Source organism: Salvia miltiorrhiza, chromosome 1 (genome assembly GCF_028751815.1).
Source record: "Salvia miltiorrhiza cultivar Shanhuang (shh) chromosome 1, IMPLAD_Smil_shh, whole genome shotgun sequence".
In the NCBI taxonomy this organism is placed as follows: domain Eukaryota; kingdom Viridiplantae; phylum Streptophyta; class Magnoliopsida; order Lamiales; family Lamiaceae; genus Salvia; species Salvia miltiorrhiza.
Genome location: NC_080387.1, coordinates 58,554,010 through 58,577,286, shown reverse-complemented (window position 1 = coordinate 58,577,286; position 23,277 = coordinate 58,554,010). Strand labels below are relative to the sequence as shown.

Below are 23,277 nucleotides of genomic sequence, written 5' to 3'. Positions count from 1 at the left end.
AAATGAAATGGGACTATTGGATCGCGACAGAGGGAGTACATTTTTTCTTAAAACCCGTGTTTCCTTCCCTAGATCATGAATTAGTGGACGGAGGAGTACTATTTAACAATAAAAATATAGCGTCGCGTGGCAGGAGGCGGAGGAGCGGTATTTAATTCGAATTCGAATTCCAGATACACAACATCTTCTTTATAATACTATTAGGCCTTAACCTACATGACATGCTTAGAATTGCTCCATTTCAAACACTTACCAAATATATTCTTCATTATTTATTAATTAATTAACTATTCAATTCCATATAAAGATCATTAATCTTAATAAATATAATTAATTGTAGATGTATATATATATATATATAATATTAACATTACATATAATCTAAGTTAATAAATTTTATTATTTATTTTATCTCAATAAAAATTAGATTTACATGTCTGACAAGAAAAAAAAATTATAATTTATATACGATAAATTATTTTAATTAAATGTTAGTAATTAGATGTATATTTTGCAATATATTATATTGTATGATTTAATTTAATTTATATATATATTTATAATATTTATCTTCTTAATTTTCAATAAAATAAATTTTAAATTGGGTTTGAATTGAGACATGCACGTGTGTTTAAATTATAAATGGGTCCGATCATTGATTTACATGTTTTTATAATAAGCACAAATTCTATAAAATGAATACTTTAAAATTAAATCTTATTTTACGTCTATCAAAATAATTAAAATTTTATTTTTAATTTTTTACAAAATATATCCATACATTTTATCTGTATCGTGAATAAAAATATTTTTTTCATATCCAAAAACGTTATTTGTTTTTGTATCGTCCATAATAATCTTCTTTATAATACTATCAGGCCTTAACCTACATGGCATGCTTAGAATTGCTCCATTTCAAACACTTACCAAATATATTCTTCATTATTTATTAATTAATTAACTATTCAATTCCATATAAAGATCATTAATCTTAATAAATATAATTAATTGTAGATGTATATATATATATATAATATTAACATTACATATAATCTAAGTTAATAAATTTTATTATTTATTTTATCTCAATAAAAATTAGATTTACATGTCTGACAAGAAAAAAAAATTATAATTTATATACGATAAATTATTTTAATTAAATGTTAGTAATTAGATGTATATTTTGCAATATATTATATTGTATGATTTAATTTAATTTATATATATATTTATAATATTTATCTTCTTAATTTTCAATAAAATAAATTTTAAATTGGGTTTGAATTGAGACATGCACGTGTATTTAAATTATAAATGGGTCCGATCATTGATTTACATGTTTTTATAATAAGCACAAATTCTATAAAATGAATACTTTAAAATTAAATCTTATTTTACGTCTATCAAAATAATTAAAATTTTATTTTTAATTTTTTACAAAATATATCCATACATTTTATCTGTATCGTGAATAAAAATATTTTTTTCATATCCAAAAACGTTATTTGTTTTTGTATCGTCCATAATAATAATAATAATAATAATAATAATAATAATAATAATAATAATAATAATAATAATAATAATAAAGTATGAAATTAGTAATGCATAAATAAAGAATTAAGATATATAACAATAAATGATATGATGTTAAAATATAGTATTTGAAATCTTTAATCCTCTATCAAATTTATTATAATCTCAATCGGATGAAGAATTCATATAAATCACCTCATTTCACATTGATTTTTTTTAATAAGATTTCACCAAAATAAATCATATACATGAAGAAGCTCTTGCTCTCCAAATTAAAATTTACATTTAATTAGTTGTATGATTGAGATTAATAGAATTCGAATTGCTTTGTCAATTCAATTTGACCAAATTTATTTAATTAAATACATAATTTAATTAATTTAATTTTAAAAAATAAATTGGTGTGACTAAGTAAATTATTTATTCAATTTCATTTAGTTATAAAATAATATATTTGTATACATTTCTAAAAATAAAATTTGAATACACATTGATTTTTATGAAAATTTAGCAATCAAATTACTAAATAAATGAATACAATTTGAATCTCGAATGAAGTTTCTTAAGCTTCACATGAGATGATTTTCAGAACTTAGAGCATCCACAGTGGCGGTGACTTGAAAGCTTACTTGATAGAAGAGTGATCACAATGAGTAAGGAGGCCACGGTGGGGTGACTTGATAGCTTACTTGATTTTTTTAGTTTTGATTTTTGTATTTTTCATTTAAATTATTTGCACAAATTTAAATAACACAATTTACTTCAAATTTAAATTGCATTAATTACATAAATCTTAAAAATTTAAAAATGTATCCTAAAATAACTATTCCGGCTCCGGTTGGAAGTACATTTGAGCAATCAATTGTTTGTGCAACTCGATCTCATTGATGATCTCTTGCGCTACCCCGTCGGACGAAGACGATGAAGTATCATCGAATCCTTCGGTCATTTTCAAAGGTAAAGAATGAAAATGTAGTAGAGAAAGAGGGAAAGATTAAATGTGTAAATGAAGTGGAGAAGTGAGGGATATTTATAGTGAGGGAAATAAAAAAAATATAAAAAATGAAAGAAAGAGTGAAAACGACTAGAAAGCCGTTGGGATTCTTGGGAATCAAAAGGAGAAGAAAAAAAAATGGAAATCTGCTATAGCCGTTTGAATTTTCAAAATTCAATTTTTTTTAAAAATAGGCGCGTGTGTCACACGCGCCAATTCTTAAAGCTATCAGGGCATACCCGATCTATCGGGTCTCCCTCGAGTAAGGAAGAGTTGCAGTGGGGTACTCGATCTCCCACTTACTCGAGTAGGTGCGAGTACCCCACTGTGGGTACTCTTAGTTATGATCTTTCAAACTTTATATGAGATAATGTTCACGAGTTAATTTTGTTTTTTCAAATTTCAAATGGGGTGGTGCTCGAAACTCATTTATGATATTTCAAACTCCACATGAAATAATGCAAAAGCATTTGTCAAGATTTTTCAAGTTGCATACAATATATAGGTTTAGAAGTAGTTATGATCCTACAAGCTTAAGATGATAATGATCTTTAAAGTTGCACACGAGATAGTTTTTGTAACTTAGTTGTGGTAATTAAAAGTTCAAATGAGATGATGCTTACAAGTTAAATTTGTTATTTCAAACTCCAAATGAGATGATTCTCAAAACCCAATTATAATATTTGAAGCTAATAATGCATAAAAATTTGTTAAGATTTTTTCAACTTCCATAAAAAATGATGTTTACAAGTTAGTTATAATGTTGGAAGCTCCAAATCATACAATCTCACAAGTCAACTTTGAGTTTTAAAGCTCCAAATAGTGGTGTTAAAAATTGACGCATAAAAACTCAATTTTTGTATTTTAAGGTCTACATAAGATGATGCTAAAAAAGTCTGGTATTCAAACGTTAGATATCGTCTTTCAGGCGTTAGATGATGATATGATCCTACATAGTTTAGACGAGATGATGCTCAGATGAAGAAAATCTTCAATCTTATATCGACCTTTTTCAAAACATTATTATATAAAAATTTATATAAAAATAATATTTATTATTCTAACGAAAAGTTAACACTTAATTAAAGAATATGATTCAAATTAACATAATTTCAAATTAAATAAATTTAAAAATAATTTATATATAAATATTTTTTTATATAAAAATAATATCATATAATTTAAATAATAATATAAAATAATTACCCGTCGAGTTATACACTAGTAATCATTAACATTAACAGTGCCGCTCCTAAAAAAAAGTGCCGCTCCTCTGCATGACACGTGGAATATTATGATTGGGTACATTTTATACAGTTTCAGAATTTTCTTTGCTTTTAAATCGACAAACTAAGAGCAAAGTGCGTGTTTTTGCGATAGAGAAAAATTACCGTACGGCGCCGTTCCGCGTGAGCACTCAAGGACTCATTATCCCGGCCAGCTAAAACAACCAAGAGTATCACTTGTGCCTCTTTCTTCTTCTTATTATTTTTTATTTTTTTAAAAAGATAAGATTTCCATGTTTGGTATAGTTAATGCTAAAATCTTTGGTGGGGATTTGAGTTGCCCCATTCTGTCAAAAAAAGGCATTTACTGCACCAACTAAAGACCCAAAAGTTATTTGTATTTGCTAGATTGTCTCTAATTGATACACTATGTGATTTATTTTAGTTGATGCAAGATTGATTGTATAGATTAAGGATGCTGGAGGGAGAAGACAAGTTGAGATCATCACACATAAACAACAGGCCCCCTTTGCTTCATTCAACTCTCGCAGACAGAGGCAGACGAGAAGACTAATTCGATGCGGAAGCTCATCGACCAAGATGCACACTCGTGCAGCAACAAGAGGCCTAAGCTAATCAACATGCTTCATGATTTTTATCGAATGCATACTGCATTAGCTGAGAGTTATGGTCAATTCATCAATCTGTTGAGCTTGCAAGAAAATGTGTTGCATAGCTACTCCCATGGCTGTAAGTTGGTAGAGTTTGATGATCCGGAGGAGCAAGTAGTAGTCGAACAAGGCAACGAGGAAGATTTAGAGAAGAAAACAAGGTTCAAAGGGAGGAATTGATGCACAAGGATGAAGAGAAGAGAGATGTTATTAGACAGCTGAGTTTGGCCATGGAATTGTTGATGGAAGAGAATTTAAATTTGGAGAGGTGTCTCTAATAAATTTTCTTCAAACCAAATTTATTACACTATATATCATTGTCATAATCTAGTACCTCACTAGTGTGACCATGCATACCCCTATCGATTTTCTATTGTGCAGTCTTTGTATGTTAAAATTTTACAAGGACATGTGATATTGTGACGTCATACTACAATGAAATTGTTGTACCATGCATGGAGAATTCTCTACTTTAATTTGTATGTTCTATTGATTTAGAGTATAAAAATATATGTCATCACTTAATTTAGCATTGTACAAGAAAAACAACTGACAATTTAAGAATTTAAAACTTGTGCTTTTCGATTGTTTTTTCCCTTTGACTTTTTTTTTAAAAAAAAAAAAAAATTGGGAATTCGTAAAATGACTAAAATAAAAAGAAGCAAAATATATTACTTTCCAACTTTTAAAATTGATGGTTTCAACATTCAACTATTCAGACTAGTCTTCCTAAAGATAATATATGTTCTTTATTGAGCAGAATTCTAACCCAACAAGAAGAATCTTAGTTCATGGCACTTTTGTTCCATTAATCATGATGTAATTTGTGGTCGTGTAATCATGAGACGAGAGAACTCAAACAAGTGTGTGTGTGTGTGTGAGAGAGAGAGAGAGAGAGAATGAAAATCACACTTTTCCTTGAAGGCCATTATTGCACTACCAGAATTAGTTACATGTTCCACACCCCTCTTTTCCGACCCCTCTACCTCAAATATATCTATACTATATACTTACTAATCACTAAACATGAATACAACAAATTCATTCACATTCCACGCAATGTAGCAACCACAGTTTAAAAAATCAGCAACCACAGCTATGCAAATATATGTAAACCACACAACACTAATGAGAAAGGTGCAGCAAACCAAATGCCACCAAACCAGAAAGCAGCAGTGAGCTCAGGAATCCCCCACCACTCACCAGGCTGAGAGAGGAAGAATCCGGCAAGAATCGAGACGGCGCGGCGGCCAAAACTGGCCCTTGAGCTGCCATTGCATCATCATCAGGTTTTGGAGGGCTGGGAGTTGAGGGGATTATGGGGAGTGATGATTCAGTTGGAGAGAGCTGAGGTGTGGGGAAAAGAGGAGAGATATCAGGGGGTAGTGAAGATGAGAGAGAAAGAGAAGAAGAAGGTGCAGCAGAGATGGTGGAGGCAGGCAGATTGATATTGCTGTCTGAAGCTGAAGCTGATGTCCATGAGAATGTTAGAGAGATTGTTGTAAGAAGAATCAAGAATGCTGATATGGAGTGAGCCATCAATGACACTGTTTATTGTTTGCTAAAAAGAGAAGACTTTTTGATCTAGAAATAAATGCTGCTTTTTTTGGGTGTGAGGTGTGAATGGTTGTATCTATAAGGGGTTGGGGTTGAGGGGTGGGGTATGTAAGTGCTGCATCTTGTGAAATACATTAAATAGCATCTACATACAATGATTTAACCTATATTTCTTTTAATTCTCAAATAAGTGTCATATTTCAGAATTCTGTAGATAAACGAGATCAAACTTTTCAATTTAGCCTTTGTCTTCAACGTAAAATTCTTTAATTATTCGGTTGTCGATGCAATGAGAGTATAAAGAGTAAATTTTTACCTACTTTCTTGAGAGACAGCTTGAATAGTAAATAGGATGATGTTGTGGAAACATATGAATGTGAATTGGTTGGTCCTATCGTTTTCTAAATTGGCTGTTTCTGACATTCAGTCACTACCCCGTGAAATTATGATGTCTCATGATACTGCCACATTTTTCAAAGTCACAAGATATTAATTAGAATGTAAAATAAATGAACACATCAATAATTTTGGTTTACCAGTGTGAGAAGTTTATTAAGAAGTGTGTAATTCAGTGTGCACAAAATGAGATTCATGGAGAAACGACAACTTTAAGGAACTGAGCTCATTAGTATCCGTGTAACACACAATCTCATGCCTGAGATTGGTCTAAGTTCGAATTCAATCATATATCTTAATGGCATATTTATAATTTTCTTGGTATTTAATTACAATATGCCATTAGATATTGGTTTAACCCAAATTTTAACCAATCTCACTTTGAGATAATTTCACACCATTCAGGTCGTGACATGTTACTAATCAGCCTAGTCCTTAAAATTCTTCAAAAAGCTCACACAAAACTGCAATTTTCTTATTTGGCACTGCAAAATCACCGTAGCCAGGCAAAATCTACGTTTCAAAATTTTGGAAATTTTATTTGGTAGTACAGAACAGAAGAATTGAATACATTATCCTATTCAAACTAATATTGTGCAAGCCAGAGCACAATTATAAACAAGATACAAATAGAAAAAGAGGGGAAAAACCTAATGTTCTATCAAATGGTTAGAGGGTGTGACTATAGATACCTACACTCTCCAAAAGAATAGTTCCCCATAATAATGCAACAATCGTGGTAAGAACATGAATAATAAGTCATATAAATTCGAAATGATGGTGAGCAGAGTAGAAAGTTTACACCCATAGAAGGCCGTCATACCCGAACTCTGAACTTGAAATGGGACCGTCACCAAACTCGCGTTGATCTGCAGCTTCATTCTGTCCTACAGAGTCCAAATATGGTTCCATTAGATCAGGAGATCTTTCGGATGGAATTCCATAGCCTTTGAGGATGCTGGTAGAGGCCGCTTGAGCTGATTCGCGCTCCAAAACGACCAAAAAGTTGTCTTCGAATTCAAAGACTAGATATTTGTCCTTGCAAGCTGATACAAATGACATGCAGGCCACAGTTGTGATTCCTAGAACTATTCCGTTTGTAAGGAAATGAGCATATATAGTTTCAACTTCTGAGACATTCTTTACTAATGTATCAACATTTGATAAATCATAAATTGATACTCAACCTTTTCAACATAATGTATCGGGACATAATTGTGAAAATATTGAAAAGCTGGGTATCAATTTGTAATTTATTATACATTGCGACATTATTAGGAAACGTTCAAAAGTTGATATTTTTTACAAGGAAATACATCGCTTGAGATGCTACAACTTACAGTCAACTAGATGAGCCAGGTGGTGAATATTTCTAATCCAAGTGCCGTTCAACTTCAAAACCTGTTTCAGATTTCATATCAGTAAACTGCAGAATGAGAGGGACTTCAAATTTAGATGCGTTTGACTTGCCTGCTCGTTGCATATTTCTTCATATCCAATGTTTTCTTCATTTGCAAATACCTGTGAATAGTAAAAAATCACAGATGGGAGCGACAATAGAAAGAATTACACTATTGTAGTTTATAGGGAGTAGCAATCTACCAATCTGAATAAGATAATTTGCATCTTGAACTAATATAAACACGTACATACCTGTGATAGAATCACGATCTGTTCTCCTTTGAACTTCGCCATAGAGTATCGTGCTTTAGCCAACAATTTCATCTGATCATGAAAACAAGCAATCAACCACATAATTAAGCAGAATGATCTGGTGAAGGTCAACGAACAAAAAAGAAGGAAAAACTATTACCCCGATGCTATCATCTTCACATTCTTCCCTTTAAAATAGGAGCAAATTAGACCATGGTTAGTATCAAACATTACCAAAATGAATGCAGGGATAAATGGAGTCAAATAAACAAGTTATTGCATACTCTATCAGAGGCTCTGAAAGGGATGTAAACACCAAACCAGCTATGATTAAGTATGACGGCTGATCTCCTTCAATGTGATATGGGACCTTCAGGGAGTAAAATAAGAGTTGATAACAAAGATTTAAATCATACTTACGAATAGTAAACAGTTAATCCCCACACTAAAATGCTTCTAGTTACCAGATGCACTCGTGGATTCAAAACAACTTGAACTTTCATAGATTGTCCTCCCCTGATAATGCCAAGTTCGGTTTTGTCACCAGTAAACCTGACATTGAACATCAGTATCAGAGATATGGCCATCAGCTTACTTAAAACTCAAGGCACTCTAATCCGAACTTAGGGATGCATGCTCTTTTTCGACCGCAGTTGTTTTCATTATAACAGCATAAATTAGGTGAAAACCTAAACTTGAGACTGTAAAGATGTCAATGAGCCACAAGCCCATTGTGCATTTGCGTTATTGATGTTGGATAGCAAAAGTGAGAGAGAAAAGCAAAAAGAAGTGGAATATTAAAAATTGAAAACATCCAATACAATAGAGTACTGAGGAGGAATCAAGAAAGTGTTCTACATGAAATACATTTTCCTCGTCAAAGAAATTATTACTTTTGACTGATAAGATAGCGAAATGCAATGCGCTCAGTTGACCGGAAAGGTACTGTCCCCTCACATCCAACACGGATATTACCAAAGCTCACAATGACGTCGCCCTGAAGAGGTAGTCAGAAAAATAATGATCATGTGCTGTACAACAAAGCTATCTTCTAATTATACCTGATCATGCAAAAAACCAGTATCCATTAAATAAAATCTGATGAGGAAAAATTAACTCTCAATAAAGAAAATACTCCACGGGTTTATTAATATAAATCTTATAGCAACAAATCAATCCAGTGTAGAAGATGACACGCAAGCTTTTTTCCAGCTTACTGCAAAGAATATATCACTTTCTTGGAGATAACAATGCTCCAGTAGTTGCAATGAAAACACCTGCTTAACATTTTCTTCCAATTTTGGTAGGGAAAAATAGTCAAGGAATAATAAGAGGACCAAAACCTAGATTTATGGGTCAACATTCTTTATTGGAACAAAAAAAAAAAAAAAAATTGATGAGCACAGATACACAGGCAGATCCAGATGCATTTGTTGACAATCAACCAGTCACATTGAGAATAACTGGAAGAGATATAACTCCAGAAAACCATTCAAAGTATGAATACAAACCAATAAACTGATGTAAGGACACATGTGTGATTATCTAAGGTTGGTAACTAGGCCAAATTCAAATAATAAATAATTCTCTGAACTCATTAAATTAGAGATACCTCCTTCAGCACATGACTGGCAGGGGAAGTAGGCTCAACTTTCCTCACAAGTACACCCTGAGATGTAAGGTCAGACCAATGTTAAAAGACACGAAGGAGTCGATTAAAAAAAAGAAAAAAGAAGCAGCCGTCCAGCCGTGTGTTAATGACTTGGCAATTGAAAACACCATGTTAAAAATTAATTACTTTCTTTCTCTATAGATAAACCGGCCCAAGATGTTTTTGTACTACTAGGTGATATAAATGTAATCAGGAAAATTTATTTTCAATATGGGCATTAGATCGCATAGGCATTGGTGCACGAGCAGGATCTCCAGATGAATTGTTCTGCACTAGTGTTGTCTACTATATCTGGATCAAATCAATATTTTATGAAAATCTGCCTCAACTCAATGTCTATCACAATATTTAACAATCTATGTTCAGCCTTATTTGACCATGTAAAGTTTGAAAACTTATACTATGAGAATTTAAATAAATAATTTTATGCTATCTGTACCAGTCGCCATTGTAAGTGCTTTCTGAGTATTGGACCTGACCTGCACCTATATGTGATTTTATTTCTAATAAAGTTTGGACAAAGGAAATGGTATTTTGCAGCTGACCAATCTGGTCCACAGGTACTTCGAGTACGCAACTTTTGCAAAAATGCCAATGATAATTATGATCTTTCAAACAATGATCCACAGGCACAGACTACAACATTTAAGCATAGCAATATCAGCATATAATGACTACTCAGAGGGCACAAAATTTGGATCAAACGAGAACACATAAGTTTGAGAGAAACCTCATTGGTTGGAACATTTAAGCATGCCCTTAGAGCTGGATTCTCCAATTTTTGCAACAGCACTCCAAGACAAGGGAAACCTAAGTGTATGAAGAGATGTTTATTAATATACTTCCATCAATAGCATAAAATATATTCTTTAGGTTTTAACATTTGTTGGCTCTAACGGAGATAGAGATATATTACATGAAAATCAATAAAATATATCAAAACAATCAAATTAAATTGTATGAAGAGAACACATGAAACATCTCCATGATATCAGTCTGCTAACTAATAATCCCTACTAACTAGCCACTTTAAATCATCAACTAACTACTCAGATTGCAAAAGTTTTTTCTTTTGTGATTGTTGTAAGATCAATCACTACTGCAACCCAAACTAATTTTGTGTGAAATGCCTTGTCTTGAGAGGTAAACATATAACACCTAACGCATGTAACATAAATTGTTGTCTTGAGCCAAAAAGAGAGAGAAGGAAACAGAAAAAAGGACAAGAATAGCCTAGGTACAATACTTTATCAGAAGATCTGGCCGTGAGAAAATAAAGGAAAAAGTTGACAGCACATGATACGCGTTCATGGATCACGACTTCATACACAAGTCCCAAAAGCATATCACTTAGTACTGCATCAAACTAAAGTAACCATACCAATAGACTGTTGGTGTATTTGTTTCAACACTTCGATACCTATAACTCAGTTGTAAGGAATCAGCTCAAAGAGGCACTGGCCCTTTTGGTAAGATCAGAGAGGCTACAAATATTATTCCCAAAGAAACAGATAGACGTTCCTGCATTCATCGGACACCGGCAATTGATTGCAAGTACAGATCACTTTGACATGTCCTTTCTATTTCCTCACGCTATTTCTGAACTATTCTCTATTGCCACGGGTTCTAGATCAAATTCAAGTCGAGTGCAAGCTTCATAGACTCATAGTATTTCAGAAGATTAGATCTCAAGCCTGCCACATATACCCACATCGGCACAATTATGCCCTAACAAGCTAGAGGTCATGGACATCAGTATTGAGAGTCATTATGGTCTCACGAGCATGTCCCTGACAATTTGACAAGTATCCAGTTTCTTTAATGATAAAAATACCATATGTCAAGCAAGTATACGTAGAATTAGCACTTCACATACTTTAAGGAAATTTACAAGAAAGATTAAAAAGGCCCCAAAAAGGCTTTGGTACACAAATATCTAACAATGTTTGATAGCTTAAAGAGTTCCAAAAAGTTGTTCACAGTCATCTTTCTGCTTCTTTCTCAATATCTTTGCTTAGTTAATCCTAAAAATTAATATTATACAAGCTAAAGTACACAACCCTTTCTCATTGAACATCTCAATTCAATGATTAGCTGTCTAAGGGACTAAAATGTTTGACACACTATTTAATTTTAAGCAATCACTCAATTTTAAGCAACCATGTAGTATTAATCATTCCAAACTAACACATGTAGCAATTCTTGGAATTAAATTGTGAACACCGCAATAATTTCTTCAGAAGAAGGAAGCCTCACCGGTGTATTTTCCATTTTTCTCATAGTCTTCAAGAAAATGTGACACGACTGTCGTTGGAATCACATAGCCAATATTCTCAACGTCATTAGATCTGTATACCTAAAGGAAAGATCCACTGAGAATATGATACTCATAAGAAAACGGCTGATGATGGCCCAAAAAAAACAGCTGGCAGTGCAAATCAGGGCCAAGAATAATTTAAGGAAAAAATGTAAGAAGTCACAAGGCATGGTGACTTTGCAAAAGATAAGAAGCATAAAATATTTAACCTATATGCTCTTACATTCAAAATTTAACTAAAAACCTACCTGAAACGCGACTCCAATGCATTCTCCTTGGTCATTGAATGCAGGACCACCACTATTACCTAAAAATGATTAGAAAAAGCGATTAAGAAGTACGACTTACTAATCAAATATAACTGTAGATATATACATTTTCAAGACGTTAGCAATAGAAACAAATAATTCATCACTCATTAACATATGCAAGCAACAAGCTGATCATTGCCTAGTTATACTCACCAGGATTTATAGCTGCATCAATTTGAATACCAAGTAACTCTGAAGACCCATGAGCATATGATGTCACCTGGGATTTATGGCAAGATTGGCCCATACATATGAGACAATAGATTGAAGTACCAGTGCACAGCTGAAGTACAGCAACACTATCTACGACAATCCACTACCAGAGACAGTAAATTTCTTGTGCGGCTATGCAAATAAGTAGATTGGCTGCATGAGCTGTATAGTATCACATTGGATAGCTAAAAAGTACAGAAATAGCAATATAGATGCACAGATTAAATTTTTCGAGAACTAAATCTGTAGTCAACAAGTAAAAGGAAACATTTGCTATAAAAGTTTGCAATGAATCCTCCAATAGAACAATCACTAGCATATTATATAATACTTGCAGTTGCCACAGCTACAAAATCTTGGATAAATACCAACTCATGTTACATCAGATATTGTTAAACAAACCTCAATTCTTGATATCACACCCTTAGACACAGATATCGTTTCTCCTCCAAGTGGATATCCGACAACAGTTACGGCATCCTGAAAAATCGATGAGAAAAAAAGGGAAAATACATAGAGATAAGTGAGAAATAGATCTCGGAGACTAACTGTCTACAAGTGAATAGAAGTAAACTCCTGCTGAGGATTAAAAAAAAATAACTTTCTTCTGCCTCTTTGTGAGCCAGAATTGCAGAGTCCTAACAACCAAACTACTATTAGATATATATAAACCATTAATTCTCCCTTATATCTGACATGGCAGAAAGTCTTAATATATGTCCTCTCGCTTGCAGTTGCAGGCACAGAACATGAGACTTGATTTGGGGAGAGGACAGGGCCACCCACTAAATTTGATATTCATATATGAAGAACAAATGATAAAAAAATAAGCCCAAAGGCATCAAGTTAAAGTAGACAAAAGACAAATCAACCATAACCTGCAAATTAGGCAAGTTTCCAAGATGAATTGGTTCAGCCCCTTCCCAGAATTCCTTGCTTTCAACAGAAAGCAGAGCTAAGTCACATTCAACTCCTCTTGCGAGAACCTGCAATAATCACTTGCTTCAGGGTAAGCTCCCATCAAAGATTCAGCATGAGTTCCACTGATATCATTATCAGAGGGAACAGGGTGATGCAAGAGAAGCTTGTGTTTGCTCAAAATTAGTCTTTTGAGAACGATATAAAGGACCTACGCCTTTTGGTTGGCAAAGGTAGTTGTAAATAACATTTGTGTGCCTTTAGCCGTTATAGAAACGATATGTACATGAGCGATTTTACACTTAGGAAATAAAGGAGTGTGGTGTAGGTAAAATGACATTCTAGGTAATAAAAGAACAGAAGGCTTAGTGGTAGATATAAATTCAATCTTAAAGACAGCTACCTTTGCAACATATTTTGTGTCGTCTCCTCTTCTTTTCACTTTCACCTGCAATTGTAAAATAACACAACAAATAATGAACACATCTGTTTGCAAATGAGGATATACAGAAAGTTAGTGATGTAGGGACCACCTATTCAATAAATTAGGCAAGGGATTCCAATCAAAGCCATTAAAAGGTTTCAATTCAGTCTACTTGAGAAAATTATGCATCCATCCAAAGAACCATGCATTTCAACTTATGTACTTTATTTGCTCTACTGTATATCTAGCAAGATTCCACCAGGCATCATTCTCAATTTGATGAAGTCAACCAAAAATATTCAAAAACACATATAGTGGCAGATTGAAGTTAAGTTCCAGCATCAGAATTGGTGATTCCCTTTTCTAGGTTAATTAAATAGGAGCCATATGCAAATTAGTCATTTCCCTCAATTAAAACCAAGCTTGCCGTGCTAACTGATTCTTACATAAGCATTAAAACTATTGCATTGGAAAGATTTTCAGTGATTACCTGTGTATCATGTTCCACGCAGTGAGCATTTGTCAAAATCTTCCGTTCCCCAATCATAAAAGCACTGATCAAATTTTGTTTAGGAGGGGAGAAAAGAACATTGAACTTAGACGCAAAATTAATATTAAACTGTAATGATTCTGGAAAGAAAAAATATGTGTAAGATGCAGACTCGTAGATACCTTCCAGTACTTGCATACTGTCTTTGCTTCTGCCATGGTAGGGAATAGTCTGGTGCTGTGTGAGTGCAGTAAACCTGAATGAAGGAATAAATTAGCAAGAGCTCAAAACATATTAGACTTACAAAACAATTGGTCAAGTATAATCATGATATTTCTGGAAAATTGCAATTTATTGTTGAGATGAGACATTGGCGAAGGAAAATGATTCTTACCATTGGCCATTTTACATATAATTTGGATAACTCATTGTTTACGTAAATAAATACTCACACATGGCATTCAACAGTCATATACATGCTGAATAAAAATATAGAACTAATCATTGTAGCACATATTTGGTTAATAGAAGTGTCATCATGACAGATCTCAGGATCGGCCCACTTTTAACCATGTTCTTTTAGGAAAATTCTGTGAAACGCAATGCAATCAGATATAGAAGCTCATTCAAACCCTGATTGACTCTTCTGCAAGACAAAACATGGACTTTAATCCTATAAAAGCGAGCACATCCTAGAAGTCACACCATTCTAACTAAGACAGAAAATACAAGATATTTACCTTGACAACAGCATTGAGGAAAGCAGCACCTTGAAGATTTCCTGTCTCTACCTGGGACAGATAACTGAGTAGGCTTAAGGAACTGAACCAGTAAAGCTAAGTAAAAAATGCAATGGTACAAACAGTCACAGTGAAAAACTGAACAAGGAATTAATTTAAAAAATGAACAACATGAAACCATAGGCCCGTAGTTTCCAATTATTACATGATAATCAGAAATAGAACTTAAATGAAATAACTGGCAGAGAATATTAAAAATATCAACATATTTATGATAGATTCAAGCTAAACAGAAGGTGCAATTTTGTAAATACCACACAATAATATGACTAAAGATACAAATGACTATGTAGTAGTCAGGTTTTTATGTATGTCTGAATGGAAAATGTACATACGCATTACTAACTTCATCATAAAGAGTGTTAATTATGCCAGGGGTTTAAAAATGAAAAACAATACTGGATTTTATTATATTTTTCTTGCAATCCATTTATCACTATTTCTGTCAAAAGTATGAAAAGTGTGCCCAGATCTCGTATCTCCAATTTATAATTTTAACCAGCTGCTGAAAAATGATTCCTTGTATCAGGGCATCTTTAGGTTTGATAATTCAGAAAAGAAACTTCTGATTTAAACATGCATACAGTCAATAGGTTTCACTTGGAAGAGGATTCTGGGACTGGATATCTGTCTATTTACCTGTTCTTCCACTGAGTCAATCACATTTCCCTTTTTCCCTTTCTTCTGTAGGCCGAATGACTTGAGGGATGACGGCTGGGTTTGTCCTGTTGTAACCCTAGTACTTCTTCCTTCAGCATTTGAAGGAGGATATTCATCACTTGGACTTCGTCGAGATTTCTGTATCTTAGCTTCATTCTGAATTCAAGAGAAGGATGTGAAAATGCTACATTGGCACTACTCTCCTCTTTTTAATGGGTTAGGGGGATAGATTGTGATAAGCTTTGCCTCTTTGAAAGATAAGTATCCAATAGTAATGTGAACATTTGTTTTGTGAATAGCCTCTACAAGAACGAAGATAGAAGATAGCTTAGTATACTTGCGTTTTAACTACAGTAATGTTTTCTAAAACAAGCAGCTTATATTAGGATACACCTCTTCAAACAGAAAATACCGATCACTGTCTGTTCCCCATAATTCTTTCTTCCATGCTCGCTTCTTAGGAAATTCATGAGTGTTACCTACGTACTTGCATTTAATAAGCAATACTTCCCATTCAAAAAATAGGAGCACATTGAATAAAAATCAAACATCGCAATACCTCCTCCCCCGACCAACAATTTAATCTTCATTAACTTGATAAATTTAACACTTAATCCCTTAATTACATTAATAAGAATCATAATTCAAGTTAGCAAGACTTGAGCCAGTAACTTTGGTTTCCAAGTTCCCACCGTCGTTACTCAGACAAATTTTGCTGCTTTTCCGGTCAATTGCATTAAAAAACAATGTTTGACACTAGAAGAGTACATAAAATAACCAAATGAAACGTGACATTACCTCGGGGGCGGATTTTCTGGTTTTCCCTCTTGTCGGATAATGATTCGGATGCTCGGATGATTTAAAAGCGATAAATGAATGAGGTTTGCGTGTGTGGGATGTTAAGGAGTGACTGGAGGCGCGGGAGGAGAGGGCAGAGAACCAGCAGCTTGGAGCTGCGAGTGACATTTGGAGGCGCTGGCGCGGGGAGAGAGAGAGAGAGAGACTGGGCTTTCCTTTCCTTATCCTGGTTTCAAGTTTTTTTGGGTAACGTGATTAACCTGATTTGCCCAACTTATTTTGGCGCTACTCTTCTTACTCAATACTCACTATCAGTGGCGGATCCAGGGGGGGGCTAGGGGGGGCTTCAGCCCCCTCCCAATTTTTGAGTTTTTTTTTTTTTTTAATTATAGATATATATATTTATTATTTTGTTTTATATCTATATATATGTGTATATAAATAAAAAAAATACAAGAAAAAATATAGTAATACATTATTTATAGTATCCAACTATCCATATTAATTGCTCAACACATTGAGTTGTTACATTTATATTATTTTTATCATTTTTTCTTTCTTAGTTAATTTTTAATGTTAAATTTGAGTCAATTCTAAAGGTAAAAGTAAAATTACTAATTACTAACAATGAAAATTAGTTTATTTGTTTAGAAGATGAAACAATTTTTTTTTAAGAAAAATGAATAAAAGTACGTCTTTATATGCTTTCAATCTACTTGATGTTGAATTAATTGAATTGCGAACAATTATCTTATTATATTAAGTGATTGTTGAAAAAATGTATGAAAATGAAGTGTACGGAATGCTCAAAAAAATTTGCTTCGGGGGCTCCCGCCCCCGAACCCCCGTGTAAATATTTTCAAGCACCGTAGTCCAATAGATTCAGCCCCCCCCTAACATTGAATCCTGGATCCGCCCCTGCTCACTATCACTTCAAAAAAGGTTTGTCATCATTAAAAATAAAAAATACTCCTAATTACAAATATGGAGTACTTGATTGTATGTGAAAGCATTTTTAGTATGCGATTAAACTATGTAATTGAAACGAGTTGTGTAAAGCATTTGGTTGTTCCAACTTCCAAGTAGGTGTAAACGACGTAGTTCGAGTCGATGAGGATATTTCGACATTTCTTATCCGAAACAAAAGCCGCTGAAACTCATCTCTCCCGCATCATAAGCCCAATTCCTCAAACAAAAATCCTAAAATCGGCGCTCTGAAAATGGGAATTATGCTCTTCAGTTTCCCAACAATAGTAAACCCAGTCATCAACAAAGGTGCTGACGGGATGCATAAATTCGCCAAGATTGAATCTTCAAGCAACAATCTCCAGCTCCCCCGGCGGCGGCGGCGGCAAATCGGCGCCGGAAGAAGACTTCATTGTTCGATTTCTCGGAGCAATGGCGACGAAGAACAGCTGGATTCGCCTCAAGAACTCAGGGTTCCTAGCCATTGGTTGGAGCCTTCTAGAGCCGCAGAGGTAAATCAAATTTTTTACTTTATTAATTTGTTGGAATTCTTGTTCAAGCAATGCCGCTGCAACAGTTAGTGTTAGCGACGGAAGCAGGAATATTTTTTAGGGGTCAATTGAGTATAATTTTGAGAATAACAAGGAGTATAATTCATGTCTTTTTTGCAATTTGTCAAGTATTGGAGTAACACATTCTTTCTTCAAGGCTAAATAGAGTGGTGAGAAATTTGCAGGAATCGGCATGGCTAAGAAGCACGCTACAGAAATGGTTGGACGAGGAGTATTGCCCAGAGGCGACCAACGTAGAAATAAGCAAGATTGCTGCTGATTCCTTGTACAAATCGTTAGTGGAAAAACGAAGTGATTTAGGGGATATTCTGTTGAAAATGGCTGTAGAATTGGAATCCATATCTTACCAAGATAGCTTCCATGGAGCATTCTCCTCAGCAAATGCAGCTGTCAATCTCATTGTTCAACGAATATTGCACGACTAATCAAATCACTTTGTTCAAGGCTGGGATGCCGTATTTCTTATGACTGATGAGGAAAGCGATGATCATTCAAAAAAATTACCTTGGATTGCTAGTGTAGGATAGAAACTATAGTATTTTTAGACGGAGTAGCTCTGTTTTTATTCTTAGTTGATGATCAATGCTTCTCTTGTGTATTGAACCAGGCTGGGAAAAGGACTCCACAGATTCACTACTCTTGCACCAAACCCCTTCATGTTCCTTTCTACTTTCAAACTTGCCTTGTTCATAAATATGCACTTCATTTTCCTCCAACTAAGCAAAATTTCGGAAACTGGAAAAGTAGTGCCTACTTTTGACAACATTAGGCCAATTGGTTAATTTACAAGGAGAAAACTGCAAACAAATTTCGTACAAGATCGAGTGACACGACACTTCTGGAAAAACTCCGCCTGAAATCTGGGAAATATTTTTGCGTGGTCTAAAAAAGAATAAGAAAAGTAGGGGCATTCCGAGAATTGAACTCGGGACCTCTCGCACCCTAAGCGAGAATCATACCACTAGACCAAATGCCCAGTGCTGTTTTCTGTTGTGAATTGTATTTATTTTTATATGATAACTATGGATTAACCAAAGAGTTCTTTAGGCTCATGCCGCTCATCGATACAACATCTCACGAATCTTTGTAAAAAACCTTTCAAAGAAAAAAAAAAAAAAAAACTAATGTCGTGTGAGTGATCATTTTCAAAAACATCCCATTTCTTTTCAAAAAACTATGGCAGCACATTGCTTAGCTCAGTGTGTTAGGTCCTATCCGAAGTCAATCTCCTGGACTTGTGATTAGCTTCTTCCGATTTGGGTTGAACGGAATTTGGTTTCACTCTCAAAAAAAAAAAAAACATCCCATTTCTTTGCATCTTTAGAATTTGAGTTGGCATCACTGATTTTCTATTTATCTTTTTAGTTACTCCCTTCTCTTTTGGGGTTGGGAAGAAGTGCAGTACGATCAAACTAGAAATCTCTCCTCTTTGGACAGTAAAGTTCTACAATACTTTGTTTATTTGCAAACTATTACAAAGGCGAATGTTAACTCATCAGATAAAAAAAATGTTCATCCGCAACAAATTGGTTGGTTCAATTTTCTACAAGTACATTTCAAGCAGTCCAACTGTCCAAGACCCAAGAAATTGGAGTGTGTTTTTTTTTTTCTTTATCAATGCTCCTAATACATTTGAAGCCCAAGCTCCTCCGACGCGAAAACAGCCTTTCTTCTACAAATAAAAAATTCTTTGTACAAATTCTCATCATCTTCCTTAACGTCACAAAGTTACCAATGAGGAATACAAGGACAAACTCAAGACTACTGATTAGCCTCGGGAGCCGGAGCGCTAGGCGCTGAACCATCGCTACCTCCGCTCGTAGGTAATGACATGTTACCTTGGTAGGGTGGAGGAGGAAACATCGCCGGGGCCCCACCACTCGTGGGGATTCCACCACTCCCCGGAACCATTGGAGGAGGAGGAGGAGCTGCCACGGGTCTTTGGAGTCCGTTCATTTGACCTGGATGAGGCGCACCCGGTGGAGGCACCATGTGTGGTGGGATTGGTGCATATCCTGTTGGCAGTTGAAAGGGAAAAATCAAACCATATTTCACGCTAATTATCAAGCCACACCAGTACAGGCAAGAACCAGTGTTTCTGTTGGGCGTTAGCTAACTTAGAACTGTCTAGTCGCACATATATGTATGAACAAGGTTTCCTGTTACGTGTTGGGAAATATAGGGCTGTATGGTCACACACGTACATGCATATGAACACATAACCCCACAGCACGCATATCAACACAAACATTCATGATTGAGATGCTAGCAAGTTCTACCATGACAAAATATAATCAGAAAGAATCCTAAAGGAAAATAGCATACCAGGAGGTCCAGGCATCGGTCTTGGCAATACTGGAGGTCTAAAAGGCGCACCAGGCAGGAATTGTCCTGGAAGTGGCGTAGGCAGAACTGGAAGACCAGGCCTTGGATAAGGAGCAACGGGAGGCCTGAAAGCCCCGAGATGCTCCTTAACTTTTTGGTCTATCAAACTTTGATTTAGTTGTGCTTCGTATTGTTGATAATAACTTCGTACATTTGCCTGCTCCAGGTAGAATATAGAACCATATGCCCGTCATATAACATAAAATTGCTGAACGAAAATAATAATAACAACAATAATAGTAGTAATAAAGAAGCGAGGGTTGGGCGCAGATTATACCTTGTGCTTGTACCCTGCATTATGTTGTTTTCTAACAGAAGGCTGCAATAACAACCAACAATTTCACAATCAGGATTCGCAAAAATGATGCAAAATAAAGCGTGCATCATAACAACAGTACCACCAATAACACTATCACAGATATAATTCAATAACCCTGATGGAAATAGATCAAATAAAAAAGGACTCTTTTACTCAAAAGTCCAAATCCCGAGCGAAGGAGCTTCAAAAGTAATCGAACAACAATATATTTAGCAATACCGCACATAATGTACTGATTTCCAAACATTTTCAATTCCACTTTATGTTCAAAAAACAGCACAGAAATTATCCACCCAATAAATGCAGCTTACTAAACCTCAACTAATAAACATAAACACAAACAAATAATCACAAACAGAAATGAATTGGGTTACAAAAAGTTACAGAAACTTACGGAATCGTGCGTGAGGTAAGTGTCGCAGTAATCGCAGTAGTACCTGAAGAAGAAACCAACGGGGGAAATCAAGCATAATTCAGACGCAAAAAAGAAAATCTTAGCATTGAAAAAAATCAATGCTCGCTAAATCGAAGAAGGAAACAAAACAATACCTCGGCATCGCGGAATTGGAGCTGAGCGAAATCGTAATTCGCGAAGCTTCCAATCAAAATTTGAGCTTGTTGCAGATCGGTAAGAACTAATAAAAGTAGAACCCTAGATGAGAGAGAGGAAGCTCTCAACTTTCAACCTTTATAGACGGTAAAGATTACAAACGTTTATTGTTTGCTTTCTCTTTTGTTCTAAATTTATCATGAAAAAAGGAAGGATAAACAAAATTTCTCTCATTAAATCTTTCATTTCTTTTTCCATATTTTTTACTTGGTCCCTACTCATCATACCATTTTTGAAGGAATAATATTATCCCGCATTTGTAATGTAAATGAGGAATCAATAAGGGTCCAGTAGGAAATGTGAGAAAAGAAAGGAATGATTTAAAGGGTGAAATTTTATTTATCCTTTATTTTTCCATGATAAATTTACAACCAAAGAGAACGCATCATTTACATGTAAACGAGGAAACACTTATTTCTAGCAAATTAGTAAAACAAGTATGTTATGTTTCGGTTCGGGTCAACTTCGTTCGCGATTCAGAGGCAGATCGACTCGTGAACGGTGAACCGATCAATTCGGTGTGATTTGGTTCAGTAACTTCAGTTATTACGTGTCATGACTCACATGTGTCAAGTGAAATTTTTTTAACTTCCTATTTATTATGATTATCATATGCTCATTCGTTCCATGAAAAAACTTTTTATGAACAAGTGACATGGATTTTAAGAAAAATATCATTAAATGCATTGAAAATAATAAAGAAAATGTTTTAATTAATATTGAGAATAGTGAAAAGAAGAGTAATGAGATATTTATAAGTGGTGAGGGTATAATTCAAAAATAAGAAGGAAGTTCTTTTGTTAACGTTTCGAAAAGAAAAAATAAAAAAATATTTCGTAACGGAAGAAGTACTATATTAATATATGTTATAAATAAAAAAATGTTTATCTTCAAATACGCAAAGTCTCAGTATTTTTCTGTTCCAATTACAGCTTAGTTTGCATGTTCTCAAAAGGAGGGGAAAAAAACATAAAAACATAATTTACATTATAGGCAGCGCGAAGATGAAGAGGATAAATATCCATGATATTTGGGTTGTTTGTGGTGGGGTGCACATGAATGTATGTGCATATTTGATCTTGCACCATGTTTTTGGGAATGAAATTTAATATACTCTCGCTTTGTGTTTCATTTTAATTTTATTTAATTTTTTATACTTCATATATTTTCTTCAATTTTAATTTTATATGTTTTAGTTTAATTTTGCAATTATTAACTAGGATTTATTCCATCAATTTATGATATATAATTATTTTTTATCATTTAATTTCACTTTTATTATCTAATAGTAGGTTGATAATTTTGGTACAGATCTTACACCATGTTTTTTTTTTAAACGGTAATCTTATACCATGTTTAATTGCTTTTATTATCTAAGTAGGTTGATAATTTTGGTACAAATCTTACACCATGTTTAATTGGCCATAAATGTAAATTGAGTGTAGTAGGGTAAAATATGATGCATTCATTTCTCTCACCAAAACCTCGTCAATGTACGAAACTAACATAGTTAAATCCTTATTTGAAATTTGGTCGAATTATATTTATAATATAAATAATATTGCAATATTAGTATATAAATATATATAGATTAGTTCTTAAATAGTTAAATATTTCTAAATTTTAACCTTACACTCTTATATCTTGGTTGATTGTAATAATCGATGGTTTGTTAATTACTTAATTCGATCATAATTATTTAATTTGCTAAGTTGATATGTGTTTTGAATTTTTCGATTTTTTTTAGCTTTGAGATATTATTTTTTCACATTTTGAATTTTTCAATTCG

General features: G+C 33.9%; 4 protein-coding genes, 1 non-coding gene and 1 pseudogene across 6 annotated transcripts; 2 read left to right on the top strand and 4 right to left on the bottom strand.

The window, feature by feature from the left end:
* Nucleotides 1-3,888: 3,888 nt before the first annotated feature.
* Nucleotides 3,889-4,952, top strand: LOC130998752 (protein NETWORKED 3C-like; annotated as a pseudogene).
* A 387-nt stretch (nucleotides 4,953-5,339) lies between these two features.
* Nucleotides 5,340-6,736, bottom strand: LOC130998742 (classical arabinogalactan protein 26-like). Its single transcript, XM_057924154.1, has one exon. The coding sequence runs from the start codon at nucleotides 5,964-5,966 to the stop codon at nucleotides 5,553-5,555; it is 414 nt and encodes a 137-aa protein (XP_057780137.1). The 5' UTR covers nucleotides 5,967-6,736; the 3' UTR covers nucleotides 5,340-5,552.
* A 158-nt stretch (nucleotides 6,737-6,894) lies between these two features.
* LOC130998729 (protease Do-like 2, chloroplastic) lies at nucleotides 6,895-16,941 on the bottom strand. 2 transcript variants are annotated; one of them, XM_057924139.1, is made up of 21 exons: nucleotides 16,637-16,941; nucleotides 15,818-15,994; nucleotides 15,119-15,169; nucleotides 14,561-14,634; nucleotides 14,379-14,442; nucleotides 13,868-13,912; nucleotides 13,425-13,532; nucleotides 12,949-13,026; nucleotides 12,487-12,553; nucleotides 12,271-12,329; nucleotides 11,962-12,061; nucleotides 10,436-10,515; nucleotides 9,646-9,702; nucleotides 8,927-9,030; nucleotides 8,498-8,585; nucleotides 8,318-8,403; nucleotides 8,194-8,221; nucleotides 8,034-8,105; nucleotides 7,851-7,901; nucleotides 7,721-7,781; nucleotides 6,895-7,468 (listed from the first exon to the last, which is right to left on the bottom strand). In XM_057924139.1, exons 1-21 carry the CDS (start codon nucleotides 16,802-16,804, stop codon nucleotides 7,179-7,181), a joined length of 1,908 nt encoding a protein of 635 aa, XP_057780122.1. In that variant the 5' UTR covers nucleotides 16,805-16,941; the 3' UTR covers nucleotides 6,895-7,178. The 2 variants fall into 2 exon arrangements, with proteins under 2 accessions (XP_057780122.1, XP_057780127.1); XM_057924144.1 differs by having other exon boundaries at nucleotides 6,895-7,426.
* Nucleotides 16,942-17,560: 619 nt separating this feature from the next.
* On the top strand, nucleotides 17,561-18,851 carry LOC130998722 (uncharacterized). The gene is made up of 2 exons (XM_057924134.1): nucleotides 17,561-18,114; nucleotides 18,339-18,851. Exons 1-2 carry the CDS (start codon nucleotides 17,857-17,859, stop codon nucleotides 18,597-18,599), a joined length of 519 nt encoding a protein of 172 aa, XP_057780117.1. The 5' UTR covers nucleotides 17,561-17,856; the 3' UTR covers nucleotides 18,600-18,851.
* Nucleotides 18,852-19,078: 227 nt separating this feature from the next.
* Nucleotides 19,079-19,150, bottom strand: TRNAP-AGG (transfer RNA proline (anticodon AGG)). Its single transcript has one exon. It is a non-coding gene; the product is annotated as a tRNA-Pro (tRNA).
* A 466-nt stretch (nucleotides 19,151-19,616) lies between these two features.
* Nucleotides 19,617-21,576, bottom strand: LOC130998713 (U1 small nuclear ribonucleoprotein C-like). The gene is made up of 5 exons (XM_057924124.1): nucleotides 21,428-21,576; nucleotides 21,273-21,315; nucleotides 20,837-20,878; nucleotides 20,500-20,716; nucleotides 19,617-20,189 (listed from the first exon to the last, which is right to left on the bottom strand). Exons 1-5 carry the CDS (start codon nucleotides 21,433-21,435, stop codon nucleotides 19,936-19,938), a joined length of 564 nt encoding a protein of 187 aa, XP_057780107.1. The 5' UTR covers nucleotides 21,436-21,576; the 3' UTR covers nucleotides 19,617-19,935.
* Between the last annotated feature and the right edge of the window lie 1,701 nt (nucleotides 21,577-23,277).